General features: G+C 52.7%; 2 protein-coding genes across 2 annotated transcripts; both read left to right on the plus strand.

Moving 5' to 3' along the window:
• Positions 1-1264: 1264 nt before the first annotated feature.
• On the plus strand, positions 1265-3217 carry MIND_01270200 (uncharacterized protein; the record flags this gene model as incomplete). Its single annotated transcript, XM_037369180.1, has 10 exons — positions 1265-1335; positions 1391-1540; positions 1593-1677; positions 1728-1780; positions 1842-1955; positions 2013-2169; positions 2221-2434; positions 2485-2573; positions 2621-2701; positions 2756-3217. The coding sequence occupies 10 exons, from the start codon at positions 1265-1267 to the stop codon at positions 3215-3217; spliced, it is 1476 nt and encodes a 491-aa protein (XP_037214386.1).
• Positions 3218-7703: 4486 nt separating this feature from the next.
• MIND_01270300 (uncharacterized protein) lies at positions 7704-8622 on the plus strand (the record flags this gene model as incomplete). Its single annotated transcript, XM_037369181.1, has 5 exons — positions 7704-7724; positions 7788-7896; positions 7953-8233; positions 8283-8322; positions 8375-8622. 5 exons carry the CDS (start codon positions 7704-7706, stop codon positions 8620-8622), a joined length of 699 nt encoding a protein of 232 aa, XP_037214387.1.
• Between the last annotated feature and the right edge of the window lie 7123 nt (positions 8623-15745).

Below are 15745 nucleotides of genomic sequence, written 5' to 3' on the forward strand. Positions count from 1 at the left end.
GTACAAAACCTTGCAAATGTGCATAACTGGTATCGCGACTGAACGCCGTTCGAGAACCTTATGTGCGAATCCTGTCTGAAGCAGGCGGAAGAGTGTCATCGGCAGGCAAGGAGAAAACTTTGGAACGAGTTGCTTAAAATCTATGGGCTTCCCAGCTGGGAAGATCTGGAGCGGGCGAAGGCATTGAATATCGACGAGGAGATGGATTAGATCGGTAAACTTGAAGTTTGACCACACTTGGTTCGTCTCCTTCAATCTTACTCATGGCACTTGCATGTACGACCACAGTTATAAGCATTTCGTTTTTGTTTCCTATTTGCGTCTTAGTAGTCGAGCCACCAACGTACGCGTCTATCTGGGAGATTGACGCCGACGATACTAATTGCTAGTTTACTCCCGTTCATTTATGGATGGCATAGCTTTATCTCAGATGTTCGGGATTAACCTAGGACACCAGTTGCTCGAGTTTGTCCAAATCACTTCCCTTCTGCGCTTGGACTGCCTGAATCTGGGAATCACCAATCCTTTTTTCATCGTCGGCGTCTTCTCCCCTTCTGTCGGCGCTACGCCCACTCGTCATGACAGACCCTGGACCGGAGCTCGGCCACTTCGCCTCCGACTCCGAGCTCGAGTCAGATTTGCCGTTTTCGTCAGGCGCAGCATCTGAATGACCATCTTCGTCGTCGGAGCTCATGATTAAGAAGGACGAGGACGCGTCTGCGGCTGCTTCAAGTGGATGTCGTTCTGTGGCAACTGCGGTGATGAAGGGATTGGTGGCACGGGCACATCGAGCGCCAGTGCAGTAAGGAGATAGACACAGTCCTCGTCGAACGTGCGGCTGGTTTCCCTGTCAGACTCTGCGGCCGATGCGGTTACCGTAAGTTTACGCGCGGACTTGGTTGGTTGGACTGTAGTCGACATTCGATCTTGTTGTTTGATTCAGAGGTGTGGTGTTTGGAAGGTTAAGAGGATACGTGTACGTGTGTGGCATGAAGAAGAGTCCTGCTTTATATTCTCTGAATGCGCTTTGACCCTGCTTTTTCTTCCGCGGCGCGTCGGCCCGAAGAGCGAACCGAAGACCTTTTTTCAGGCACGTCTAATCTTCTCCACAACACCTGTCAGAGGCTGCAAAGTGTTTCATCTGCAATTCATTCTGTTGGTTAGGTGACCGGAGGTCGTCGCATCAAATCGCCGAATCCCTTCCCACAAGAGCTGTCACTTTCCCTCCTCATCCTGCGCTTCCTTTCCCTCCACCACCTCCCCAATGTCGGGGCCTTCCTCTGCTTGGTCTGGCCCACGGCTTCACCAGTCAACACCGGCAGACGCAGTCCTCTTGTTAGTTCCTTGACGCAGATCTCTCGTTCGTTGTGTGCTAATGTGCGCTGTCCAGCCGGAGGGTTCTCCTAGGCCTGATCATCCCAGGCGGAGTGTTGACGACTATTCTCCTCATCCTCTATGCCTGTGCTGCCTTGCAACCCATATCTCGCAGACATCTCGACCGTGTCAGCTTCCGGCTCCTTGTCTACGCTCTCGTCGCGCAGTATGTCCCTTGTTCCCTTACTCTCCCACCTAATCTCACCAGCCAACCCCAGTCTTGTCTTTTGCATATCCTTTCCCATCTCCACGATAAACACAAAACCCGGCCTTGCCTGTCAGTTCCAGGCTTTCTTTGCGAATGTATGTCGTTGTGTGCTGGTATCCCTGCATTTTTGACCACATCTGTCCAGGGTAGCCTAATGTACTCGGCGGGGATGTTCTTCTGCGTGGCCATCAACCTCCCGTTCGTCCACTCTAACCCCTGCTTTCATCACGTCAACGTCTGACTTTCCCGCTGTTTACAGCCTTGTCCTCGCAGCCAAAGTAAATGGCCAGCGGATGGAGAAATTCTACGTGCTCGGCGTAACCACCGTCTGCCTCGCTTGCAATGTCACGCCGTTTGCCGCTGGCCGCTTTGGGTGCGTCTCTGATTGCTCTGTTTTTCCTCGCCAAAAGACTGACTAAAGCTACCGTAGACTGAACCCGGCGAACTTCACATGCTGGTATGTCGATGCCCCGGGCCCGCAGCTCTTTCGCTGGATGCTTGGCACACAAACGGTGCCGCTACTCCTTACTTCGACGGGCGAGGTCATCAGCTTTGTGGTGATATTGGTGTACTTGGTGGGCTACGAGGTCGGTTTGTGCAACCCTTTCAAGCGCCCCTGCCCCTGACAGCAGTTTTAGCTGGAGACCAGGTCCTTTCGCCATCGTATCCGGGGTCCTGAAATAATGCCTATGTCATTACATCCCACTTCCACTTTTCCGACTCTCGAGCTAAACCTCGATACTCATAACGAAAGCAAGCCCGACACATCTACCCATGCGCAAATGACGGAGAGGGAAAGACAGAGGACGAGGTCTGCCATTAGGGTGTTTCGAAGCATTGTCCTTCGTATTGGTGCGTTTTTAAATTTTGGTCTTCGAAAACAATGACAATCATGCGTCTAGGCCTATACCCTCTCTCATCGTGTCTGCTTAATATCTCTACCTCGGTCATCGATTGGCATCTTGCTAGTGACCCACAGCGCACTGAAGTGGTGAGCTCTCTCTTTTCCTCTTTTTTCCAGACCCTTAAACTCCATAGAACTGGCGGGTAAATCTTGTCGACCTCGCTATCTACTCCTCTCGTCCCCTCATCTACGGCATCCTGGCCGCCACCGACCCCGTTCGTTGGCCTTACTTTTTCTACTTTGCCTTGGTGCTAATCAGCGTTCATCAGGCATTCATCCGCGCCATGTCTGCGCTATATTATGACTCTCTCACGAGCAGCGACGACCCCGAAAGCCCCTCCCCGAACACGACTACCACCACGAGAAATGACGGACAACGAAGGACGACACGTATATGGTGGCCACGGAGACACCGCTCACGACACGATACGGGATACCTCTCGACGATTGTCGATTTGGATTATGGCCAGGATTCGATGACGGCGTCTGCTTTTGCCAGTCCTAGCGCGACAACAAGCATGTCTACGCCAGAAGAGAGGAGGAACGAGAGAAAGGAGTCTAAGGAAGAGGGTGTTGTCGAGCTGCAGGATAGCGAGCTGCGGGCGAGACAGCTCCGACCCCGCGGGGACTTGGTGGTGTCAGAAGCTGTCGGGGAGGATGTCCATGCTGGGATCGATGTGCAGGAAGACGCGGACAGGGAGGCGATGGGGAGGTTGGTATCCCAGATCTGACCTGGTTACTTTCGATGATGATAATAAGTATAAGCATTCTCATTAATGTATTTGTAGGTATGTAATTGTAGAGCAGCAGTCCAATGTATCATATTCCGCAAAGTTTTAGCATTGAGACGATTTTTGATGACAAATGCTGAATTATGTCAGCAGCGAATCCTTCGCCGGAACAACGCCGGGACTAAGCGAAACATGGGCGCCATTCACGAAGTGCACTAGTAGTGCCTCCCCAGCAGGTTGTCTTTGGCTCCTTATGCATCCCTCTTTGACATTCCTCTTCGGCGTCTTATTTGTTGTGCTGCAGGCAAGTCTTTAACTTGACCTTCACCTTTGGTCATTTTCGTCAACTTCAAGCTTTTTAGGTTCGGGCTTGCTCTGGCCCGTCGGATGCAAAGCCTCTCTACCGCAAGTTCCGAGCAGGTTTTGACCACTTCTACACCGTTCGTTTGCAGAGCAGTCCTGTGTTATTGACGCTGAGATGTTTTTAAGGCTGACCTCTCGGAGTACGACGCGAACACACCTCAGGCTACCCCTACCTGGTACCTCTTAGGCTTAATCGAACCCACGGAACCCTGGGCCTAAGAGGTACCAAATCCATGGTATCACCCATGGGGGTGGTACTATCCACAAATTGTGGATGGTACCATGGGTGTCACACAACCCATGACCATGGTTCCATCCATACAGCCTTGGGTGCATCCATGGCTGTGTGGATGGTACCATGGTGCTTTGCCTGATTTGGATGGTGGGGTGAATGCCTTGTAGCTCGCTCAAATCTGGCTCAAAAAATAAGCGCTTTGGTGCAGCCGGTAGGTCTCCCCCCGGGCTCTTTGATCCAATCACCTAGTGACGGGAAAGTCACTGGTTTGGCTGGAAGGTGCTTCTGGCATATTTTAGGAAAAATACCCTTGCAATGCTATTGCCTTGGCTTTTGGGTTGTCTGATTTGCACTAGAAAAATGAGATATTTTCGCTCTTCAAGACAGGCCAAGTCCCATGAGATTTGCTTGGCAGACTATGGAGTTTTGAATATTTTTTGATTTTTCTGGCTTTTGATTAGTTGGCAGTTCGGGCATCATAAATGGGTAGTAGGCAGGCTAGAGTACATGGAAAGTGATGTACAGTATGTCTAGAGTATGTACTACATGCTCCCACCCAGTTGGCCATGCCCCCACTCCTTGGCCTTTGCAGGGTATTGGGCGCTGGGGGAGCCGATCGGCCATCACTGATGGCATCAATCCGACCGGCATGTTTGATTTGGATGCATCCATGGTGCCAGGCAGATGGGGCCATGGATGCATCCATGGCTGGGCTTGATACCATGCATGGATGCATCCATAGGTAGTTTTGAAATTATCTGTGGTACCATCCATCTCACATGGATGGTACCACAGTCCTCACATGGATGGTACCACAGTCATGTTAATACCATAATGGATGCAACCACAGTCATATGTGGATGCAGCCACGGGCAACTTGGATCAAACTGTGGGTACATCCATATGGACATGGTTGCATCCACATATGGATGGTACCATAGCACATGGTTGCATCCACACTTCCTGTATGGATACATCCATACATTAGTGGTACTATCCAAGGCCCATATGGTCCTCTATGTCCCTGGTAATACTAAGTAAGTAACCTTACATCTCAGAAGGCTTTCAATATGTGGAGAAGAGTAAATTCTATAATAATTTATCAATCAGTAGGTAATGTCAGATATGCAGCATATATGAAACTAAGTACACCACCAATTGGCATGTAGCTGATGTTCAGCTGTTGTTTCCAGCTGGCACTGACTCACATAACACCTGGCAGTAGCTGTTGGCCATGGGAATGCCAGATGCACAATCCAGAGGCCTAAGGACCTCCTGGAAAATTCCGCGCTGGATGTCAATGAGATGATTGATACTTCCCTCTTCCCTCTTCCCTCTTCCCTGCCCCTCCCTTCTTCACTCCCTTCTTCACTCCCTTTCTCCAGTTCTCTCTCCCCTTCCTTCCCCACTACCCCTCCACTTCTCTCAATATCACTCAATAGCTGGCCAAAGCTGGTGACAAGCTGGGTCCATTTGTGTAGAGAGCTGGAATCCAGCTCATGACAATGGTGTAAAGCTTTAGCATGTGCATTTTTCAACTGAGAAAATTAGTTACTGAAAGATAAGCATGCATCTTCAGCTAGCCCTGATGGATGATACTGGGAAAGAGATCATCATTTAAGGGGTATACCAGCTTGCCATCATTTATCCCATTCAGCTATATCATTTGTCACTATTATCTCAATTTAGTCACTGCCAAGCATGCTTGAATACTAAAGGGGACAGTATTGTACAAATATCTGAGAACTATGAATGTGGAATGTACCATAGCCCTATAGATTAATGACCTCACCACCTGGGATTGAGCTCTACTATAAGGACAAGAACACCACTGGCTACCAGATAGAGAATACCCAAATAGTTAATATCTACTCAGACTGCTAAAACTTACAAAAGCCATGACATGGTGAACTCTTCATTTTCTGATAGGATAACACTGATAATAGTACTATAAGAGATTCCTTAGCCCATTTAAAAATTGTTAGCTGATATCAGCTTTAAGTTGAGTCCAATATGATAACTTAATATAAGTATTCCCCAATTTCTTAAAAAATCAAGTCTACTTTCGTAGAGTTTTATTGCTATTTTTCCAAGTCATTTGAAATATATATCTTTTTTGTCCACCATTTATTGCGAATCAATCCTACTTAAGCACCCATTTTTGGGTGGAAATCCCAGTATGAATAATAATGACATTATCAGAGGAACCTCCCCCTTGGCCCGCCAATTCCGAGTCTGATTCTGACTCTAGTGAGCATATCACCACCTCCATCAGGCACATCGCTGCCCTGCCATAGAGATTCCCCTAGGACCTGGCCTGCGACATGGCACAGGCATACTGCTTGGAGCAATGATCACACTTGGTGTATCAAGAGCATAGTATATAGTTCAGCTACCTAGCAGGCGGACCCTTAGGGTTTCTTCTCTTTGGATCCTTCCTGCTAGGTCAGCTTCCTGTGTATTTGCCTGCCACTGGATCCTCCCCTGCTAGGACCCTGATTTCGGGCCTCCAGGGTTGCCTTACAGACATTCCATTGTCAAAAGATAGAAATACTGTTATTAAGGTACTTGTGGTTATGAGTTCTCCAATTAGTGAGATGACACCTCATTAGTACTGGTATAACAATAAAGCTACTACTCAAGGTCACTGAAAAAGTTATCCAAGTACTTGGAATAGCCAGCTTTGATGTAATAGCAGGACCTGGTGACATTTTGTCATCTTGAAATAATCCCTTATGAAAACTCTAATTTTCTTGCATATATAGTATGTTTGCATAGTATATTTGTTTTGTCATGCCATAACTACTATATTAACTGATGTCCTTTGACAGAACTTGATTATATCGGATCATACCAAGGTTACTTAGTATTACCAGGGACATAGAGGACCATATGGGCCTTGGATAGTACCACTAATGTATGGATGTATCCATACAGGAAGTGTGGATGCAACCATGTGCTATGGTACCATCCATATGTGGATGCAACCATGTCCATATGGATGTACCCACAGTTTGATCCAAGTTGCCCGTGGCTGCATCCACATATGACTGTGGTTGCATCCATTATGGTATTAACATGACTGTGGTACCATCCATGTGAGGACTGTGGTACCATCCATGTGAGATGGATGGTACCACAGATAATTTCAAAACTACCTATGGATGCATCCATGCATGGTATCAAGCCCAGCCATGGATGCATCCATGGCCCCATCTGCCTGGCACCATGGATGCATCCAAATCAAACATGCCGGTCGGATTGATGCCATCAGTGATGGCCGATCGGCTCCCCCAGCGCCCAATACCCTGCAAAGGCCAAGGAGTGGGGGCATGGCCAACTGGGTGGGAGCATGTAGTACATACTCTAGACATACTGTACATCACTTTCCATGTACTCTAGCCTGCCTACTACCCATTTATGATGCCCGAACTGCCAACTAATCAAAAGCCAGAAAAATCAAAAAATATTCAAAACTCCATAGTCTGCCAAGCAAATCTCATGGGACTTGGCCTGTCTTGAAGAGCGAAAATATCTCATTTTTCTAGTGCAAATCAGACAACCCAAAAGCCAAGGCAATAGCATTGCAAGGGTATTTTTCCTAAAATATGCCAGAAGCACCTTCCAGCCAAACCAGTGACTTTCCCGTCACTAGGTGATTGGATCAAAGAGCCCGGGGGGAGACCTACCGGCTGCACCAAAGCGCTTATTTTTTGAGCCAGATTTGAGCGAGCTACAAGGCATTCACCCCACCATCCAAATCAGGCAAAGCACCATGGTACCATCCACACAGCCATGGATGCACCCAAGGCTGTATGGATGGAACCATGGTCATGGGTTGTGTGACACCCATGGTACCATCCACAATTTGTGGATAGTACCACCCCCATGGGTGATACCATGGATTTGGTACCTCTTAGGCCCAGGGTTCCGTGGGTTCGATTAAGCCTAAGAGGTACCAGGTAGGGGTAGCCTGAGGTGGCGAACAACGGATATGTGCAAGAAGGGATCCGTGCGCTGGTGTTTACGACGCAGGTGGCTGGGAGCGTCAGGCTGCGAAGGTTGTGGAGTGCCGGCGTTGGTGTGTGGCCGTTTCTGAAGTTATTCAAGGGGACTAACTTGAATTTTCGACTGCAGGTGACCATCTGTACACCGCCGATACGGTAGAGGCGGCACGCACCTTGACACAGAGCTACGTCTACGAGGACACGGTCACGCCGTTGTATGTCTACCCAACTGCACAATGTGGCTCCGTCCCCCTGCATCGACTGTACATCGGCGGCACCGTCACCGACCACTTCTATACGGTCGACCCGGCGGAAAGGGACAGTGCCGTCAGTCAAGGGTACACATACGAGTTCATCGCAGGATATGTCTTCCCTCCCGATGCGCAAGTAAAAACAACCACGCAGCAGAAAGTAAATCCACCTGACCCTGATCCACCCAGCGAGACTAACGAGGAATCAGACAGAGGGAGGCACGTCTTCGGTGGCGCCAACCAAGCCAGGTGCGTCTACGGCAGCTCTTGGTTGTTTGCCTACTGAAGCTTGCTTGCCTAGCAGAAACGATCTCCGACCCGAACGCAAATCGCTCGAACTCCAGCACGACCGTTACGGCGCCGACCTCAGGACTAGACAACTTCACCGGCCCAGTTTCACCTGCGGCGACCTCCCTGCTTCCAACCGCGCTCGGGGACAACAATGGTCCTAGTGCCAACGGCGTCAATCCGTCCGTTCCTATTCCGAGATGCGACCGTGTCCTGGTCGGGGCCGTGCTATCGTTGTTGGGCTTCACGATAGTGTTGTGATGAATTTACTCTACTATTCATGATACTGTGGGCCTAGATAGGGTTATATATATGGTCTTGAATTCGATTCATATCGTTCTGATTCGTCCAATAGCGATACTTCCTGGTTTTTCAATCTTGAGCGTGCGGCTGCGACGCTGCGTGCCGCATCTTGGTGGATCCAGGATGTCTGGAACAAACCCAAAATGTCCGAGAAAGGTTTCCAAACTGCCGTTTGGTCATGAGGTTCGACATTGTACCTGTTAGCCTGATGGTGTGCTGACTGTCGCCGCTACGAAATAGGAAGTTTGTTGAACTGGAACAACTTGCCAAAAAAGTCGAAAATGTGTCTTGAATGTGTCAGTTGTCGACGTTATGATAACAAAATTCAGAGCAATGCCTAAGGATGATGCCGTCGATGAGGGCCAATATGAGTACCTCAGCTCTGGCACACAGTGCGCTTGATTTGCACCGTCGATGGGCATATCTTTTGATGCCGTGACCCGTCTGGGATGATCAGCGCCGCCAATCAGCCTCACTAACTTTGGCATACATATGAGTGTCAATCATTGAGTATTTGAGGCTCCTCTCGCGCAAAAGCACCGACTGTCACGGATAAGACCCGGCCCGTCCACTCCGGCGCTGGTGTCGGGCCATTGCGGGCCCGTAACACGCAGCACGTGACGACGGGGAACATGCGCCCCAGTAGGAGGAACGCACACGTGGGAAGCACGTGACCGAGAACGACGCGTCGAGCCGTCGCCAAGCCCAACTTCGACACCAGGGGACTGGGGAGGAGTGCTAGGAGGTCAGGAGTAGCGCCTGGCCCGCAAGGGATGTGCGATCGTCCCCTCTGCGGCCAGGAACGGGAGCGAGGAGGAGGAGGAGAGGCCAGGGTGTCCGATCACCCCCTTTGCGGGCCCGCGTATATAAGGAGCGATAGTGTACCCTGTACCCTATCGCTTAGATCGTCTGAAGAACTACCTTACTCCGTGCGAGGAGACGCTATCGACTCATCGGGCCCGACACGACCCGATTCGAACCATCGACCACCGACTACGACAAGGGACCGAGTTCACGGGCCCTTTCGGTTTCGATCTACACCGCCCGCCGTACTTGCGGGCCCGACTATCCGTCTGTTCTGTTCCGGGCGCGCGTTCTTAGGAGAAGTCCTTGCACGGCCCGACCCGCAGTCTGACAGAATCTAAGCGATCCCCCTACACCCGCAACAGAATGGACACTACCACCGTCATCGCACTCCCGGCGTGGGCTACGATAGTGGCTATCGTCATCGCCTCCCTTGCCTACCTATACGGGCGCACCCTCGAAGCCCAACCCGTGGTCTTCAACCGCGTCCTCTACGGGAGAAAGGAGCCCGCTCTGAAGTGGGGCACCCCTAGGCGGGTCTCCTGTCCAGGGAGGGGTGGGACAAGCACCATCGGCACATGGAACACGCCTGCCCGGCCCAGGGTGCCGGGCCCGCCACAAAGCGTCGACGCCTCAACAACTCACCGCCCCTCCCCGCGTACGGCCGGACCCCGATCCGAATCGTCTCGGACCGCCCCGGGCCACCGGCACACTCTGCCTGATGAAATGAGGCACACCTCCCTCCGTACGAAGGCCCTGGGGGCCATCCTTATTCCTCTCATAATCTGCTCTATTTTAACCTTTGGCGGGGCCCTCGGGCCCCTAATAATAAAATCTCCTGTTTTTACCCACCACACGACGAACGAGCGCAAGACGACTGGTTGATTGCAAAAAAAAAAAATACAAAAAAAACACGAACGAAACAAGAAACAAGATGTAGTCCGAACCACCACGGGGAAGTCCTACGGGAGGGGCCGACTTGACAAGGCGCGCGAACGACAACAGCCAACGAAAGGACGGGGATACCCGAACGCCGAGACCCGAGTAGACGGGGAACTCCGGCCGATGTCGCCGAAAGACGACCAACGACCCGCCGAAGCCTAATCCAGGTCCATCATGTCGAAGCTCAGGCCGTCCTGACGGCACACATTCGCATACACCTCTCGTTCAGCGGCCCGACGCTCTAAACCCTCCGGCGTTTCCCAGAATCCCGACCTCTCTCCCTCGGACCGGTGGATAGCCAGGAGAATGGCGCCCAGGTAGCGGCACACGTCGGCAACGTCCCGCGATGCTGTCAGGGACTCCAGCGAGTTCACCAACCGGAGGTCTGCGTCTAGAGAACGCATCGACGACAACTCCGTGAGGGCACGGGTCCGAGCATCTGGAAAATCCCCGTCGGCCGAATGAACCGCCGATTGCTGCAACAGCAGCACGCCCAACGGTGACAAGCGCTGATCGGCGGGCACCGACAGATCCCCATGCAGCCGGCGAGACTCGGTGATAGCCCGATCCAAGTCCCACTCTCTCCCAAACCACAGGGAGACTCGAGGGAATGATGGCACCTGGAAACCCATGGTGGGATAAGAAGGGGGGCGGGTCTTACCCGCAGGGGCGCGCGGCCGGAACGACGCTTCTCCTAACGAGCGATCCGCGACAGGGGGGGTTGGCCGGCGGAAATTGGGGCGAGGTCTCGGTCGGGGCCAACCCGGCGATGGTGGGGGAGACGGCGAGCGGGTGCGAACTCGTTTTCGCACGGAGGATGGGGAGGAGTCTCGAGAAGACCCTGGCGACAGGACGACCGGGCGGCGACGACGGCCCGAAGAAGGCCCGACCGCCGGGGTCGGGCTCCGTCCGAACCGATCCTCGTTTGAGCGGGGCAAATAGGAGAATAAGAAGGATCGGTACGGAACCGATGCGGACAGCCCGACCAGATCGGCGAAGCGGGGATCGGGACGCAGCAGCGCAAACTCGCCATCCTCGACTTGACGCTCCCAAAATTCGAAGGAAAAATCGCGCAGATCCGCGGAACGAGCCTTGTACGCATCTGCAAAAGATTGCCAACGCAGACAGGCACGATGGAGCGGGCTGCACACGTCACAAGCCCGACGCACGGGACCAGGGAGTTTCTGGGGAGAACTATCTGGGACGCCCCACACGGTGCACAAACGATCATGAGCGATGCAATACTCGCAGCGAGGGGAAAGGGATCGGATCACTGTTCCCGGTTGACGAGGGGGCTCCCCCCGGAAAAGCGCCAGCTGACCAGTAGATTCTAGACGAGGGGCCAAGGGGGGTGCCGAAATCCCGTTGCAACGGGGCAGGCGACACGGCTGGGGAGAAGGAAGGGTCGAGGGCATCCGTAGCCGAATCGTGTTCAGAGGCCACCTGTAGTTGTGCACATTTGACAACTGCACTGAGTGCACTGAGCCAACCTGGTGTCAAATCCACTAGCTCCACTGAGGCCTGAGTGCAGTTAGTGCATTTGTCTTCTGTTCCCCTATAAGACTGATCAAACTTTGATATAACATCAGTATTAATAATTGTTATACTTAATAAATGAATGTTAACTTCCTTTTCTTCAGGCCGAAGACCCGTTATATAATTTGAAAGACTATATATATAGAAAATAATGAATAATCCCAATTTGGACAGAAATGATGTAGCTGGTTACAATCATCAAAACTTTTGATGGCAATCAAAAATGTTTCCACATTGATGACATTATCTAGATGCTATCAGTTCCATCATCAATTACCATAATAGTAGTCTTAAATAAATAAAATAAGCCTTTAAATGAATGTGACATATGTGACAAAAAGCCCTGCTCAGTGTATTTGACAACTGCTATGCTAGCTGTAGCTAGTTGCATTTGTAAAAATATAACGCCTATGGCTCTCTGGAGGCGCGACGCCTCCAGAGGCGTCGATCCCCACCGAAGACAAACGACGAGGGCCGGCGATCACCTCCACATCCGAATCCGAACCCGAGTCGGAAGGTAGGAAAAGCAGGGTCGAAACCGGCGGGGCACCATCCCGTTCCACGTCGACCTCCATCGAAGACGAAGACCGCGCCCGAACCACCGGAGCAGGGGGAACGCGCTTCATGACCGGGGCCGTCGACTCGGAACCCTCCGGATCACTCTTGGGGCTCGGGAATTGATCATCCAACCAGGCCGCCAACGGGAGGAAGCTGAACGAAACACCCGCTTCCGCCTCATCCAACGAGGGGCCGCCCGAGAAGGCAAACTCCTCCCGAGGATCAGGCAAGGAAACTACCCGAACGAAGGACGACCACCGGTCGGCATGGAGTAACGGCGGCACGAGAGATGGAGGGAGAGGGCCCAGTAGTCGGGCCAGCGTATCAGGCCGAGCTACGTTCTCTCCGGGAAACACGCGAAAAGCGGCCACGTGGGCTAAGACGAGGAATCGGTCTGAGACGAAGGAGGGGAGGCCGACAGAGGCGGCGCAAGACAAGGCGTGAAGGATGAGGCGCTGAACGGAGACCGTCAGCACACGGCCGAAAGCACACAGAGAGGAAGACATACCACCCAACGCCACAGACGGGGAAAAAACGAATCACTGAGAGAAGCAGCGTCGGCAGCGAGGAGGTGCGCAAGAAGGCCACGGCCCAGTTGTCCAAACAAGGGGCGAACATCCTGAAGAGAGCCGTCCTCGCGACGCCAGACGAAGGAGGAGGGGAACACATCAAATAGAACACCGAAATAGAGGTGATGAGGCCCGAAGACAAGCGGCTGCCACAGACCGGCCTTCATTAGGCGGTCGAATTCGCCCTGCCACAAGATTCGACAGGAAGACGACGGCAGCGGGGGCGCTGAAGGGGGGACTGGGAGAGCGGGAGCTCGATGTGAACGGACTACGGGGGCCAACAGAGGGAACAGCTTGGAGGAATAGTCGGCGGCTTGAGACGGAGGCAAGTCCTCCAACGGGCGGAGGGGCTCGAACGACTCCCGGTACGACAGGTCTCGCCCTTGCGCGATGGGCCAGGAGGCAGGAAACTCGACGAGAGACATGGAGGCGAAACGGACGAACAGACGACCAGGCTCCGAGGAAGGGGGAATCATCTGAGAGCTGAGAGGGGGCAATAACCCGGAGCGGTACAAGTTGGGGGACGACATGAAGAGGATTAGAAGGGGAAGTCCCGGCTTATATGGGGGAACGAACGCGTTCTATATCGAACTTCGACCAAGGCGCGCAGCACAGCCTACTCGCAAGCAATAGGAACAAAGGACGCGCAACTGAATTGAAAAACACCTACGACGCACTGCACGTGACCGCGGTGAAACACTTGATGGACAGGAAGAATCGATCTGCGGACGCCACGAGGCGACAGAAGCCGCGGGAGATTAAAATGCGCAGCCGAAGCTTAGCTTAAAGCTTATGGGCTGGATGGAATTTGCGATTGGAAGGACGAGCTAGAGTCAAAATTAAACCCGAGAAACCGGGGCGACCGAGCCACGCCGACTCGAGACGAGTCGTTCCTAGGGAGGGGGTGATGTCACGGATAAGACCCGGCCCGTCCGCTCCGGCGCTGGTGTCGGGCCATTGCGGGCCCATAACACGCAGCACGTGACGACGGGGAACATGCGCCCCAGTAGGAGGAACGCACACGTGGGAAGCACGTGACCGAGAACGACGCGTCGAGCCGTCGCCGAGCCCAACTCGACACCAGGGGACTGGGGAGGAGTGCTAGGAGGTCAGGAGTAGCGCCTGGCCCGCAAGGGATGTGGGATCGTCCCCTCTGCGGCCAGGAACGGGAGCGAGGAGGAGGAGGAGAGGCCAGGGTGTCCGATCACCCCCTTTGCGGGCCCGCGTATATAAGGAGCGATAGTGTACCCTGTACCCTATCGCTTAGATCGTCTGAAGAACTACCTTACTCCGTGCGAGGAGACGCTATCGACTCATCGGGCCCGACACGACCCGATTCGAACCATCGACCACCGACTACGACAAGGGACCGAGTTCACGGGCCCTTTCGGTTTCGATCTACACCGCCCGCCGTACTTGCGGGCCCGACTATCCGTCTGTTCTGTTCCGGGCGCGCGTTCTTAGGAGAAGTCCTTGCACGGCCCGACCCGCAGTCTGACACCGACACCGCAAAGGGCACGGTTCAAAAGCCTGGTAAACAAACACAGAGTAATAGCGAACAGCTGGATAGTGTTGAGCCACCCCGGGCCTACTGGCAGGAGTTTTGCTACCCGGTTGTGGCAGATTGCAGGACTCCTCACAGCTGAGATTTGCTTCTGCATCCGGTATGAAATGAAGAGATGAGATTTGACACCCGAAGAGCATCCACGTGGACTACCGCACTTGAACAGCTATCCCGACGCACAGAATCGGCGGAGCGGGATCACCACAGGCCATCGCATGCGCCGTATCCAGGCAGTATATTCCACAAATATTTACGTCGGCGGCCCTTCATCTTTTCTGGGCATCGGCATTTCCGGTTCAGGCAAAAGAAGATGATGACGCATTGATTAGCATCGCGACCATCATCCGCGGCAATCATCTTCCTTCTCGACTCCCACCATCCGGAAGCACTGGAAACACATCCGAGGACGACGCTGGCCCGATGTTATTATTCAACGCTACAACAGGCTACAGTACATTCATGAGTGGTGGTGACCGAAAACAGGAGTACCCGTTGGGTGAGCGAAGGTCGTGCTAGGACTTGCCCTAAAGAAACAATAGACATCAGCAAGATAACTGGGGAGCTTGGTTATCACGAACGTCCAGACGATGGTCGAGGTTACCGTTACGAAAAAGGGCTCGCTAGAGATGGGATTTAACGCCAGTACCAAGGACTTGCAACGAGTGTTCTTACACGTCGATAAGGGTTTGAATCTCTTGGATGGCGGTGAAGACTTTTCCTCCAGGAGCGGCCTAGGGACAAATCGTCAAGTGAGCCGAGGAGATAGAAGGGACTACGACGAACGGCGACAAGTGAAGCGAGGGCAGCAATAGTAAAGAGTGACTTGAGCATGTTAGGGCAAAGAAGGTGAATGAGCCTCATCTGTCATCGTCCTAACACTTATATTGTCAGTGCATCGCGGGTTCGGGTCCGATACACAAGAGCATCGACAAAGCAATCTTTCCCCTTCTGGTCACTCCCTCCGCGTTCTTGCTGAATTGTTGTGAAACTCATCGCGACAACCACCCCCATCGACTCGCTAAAGAAATATGGCAGATCTTGATGAGCTTAAAAAGGACGCGCAGAAATAACGCTTAGACCCCACCGTTTACCCCCCTTCCTCTTCGTT

This window comes from Mycena indigotica, assembly GCF_014461135.1.
Source record: "Mycena indigotica strain 171206Taipei chromosome Unknown Mind.scaff0013, whole genome shotgun sequence".
Classification (NCBI taxonomy): Eukaryota; Fungi; Basidiomycota; class Agaricomycetes; order Agaricales; family Mycenaceae; genus Mycena; species Mycena indigotica.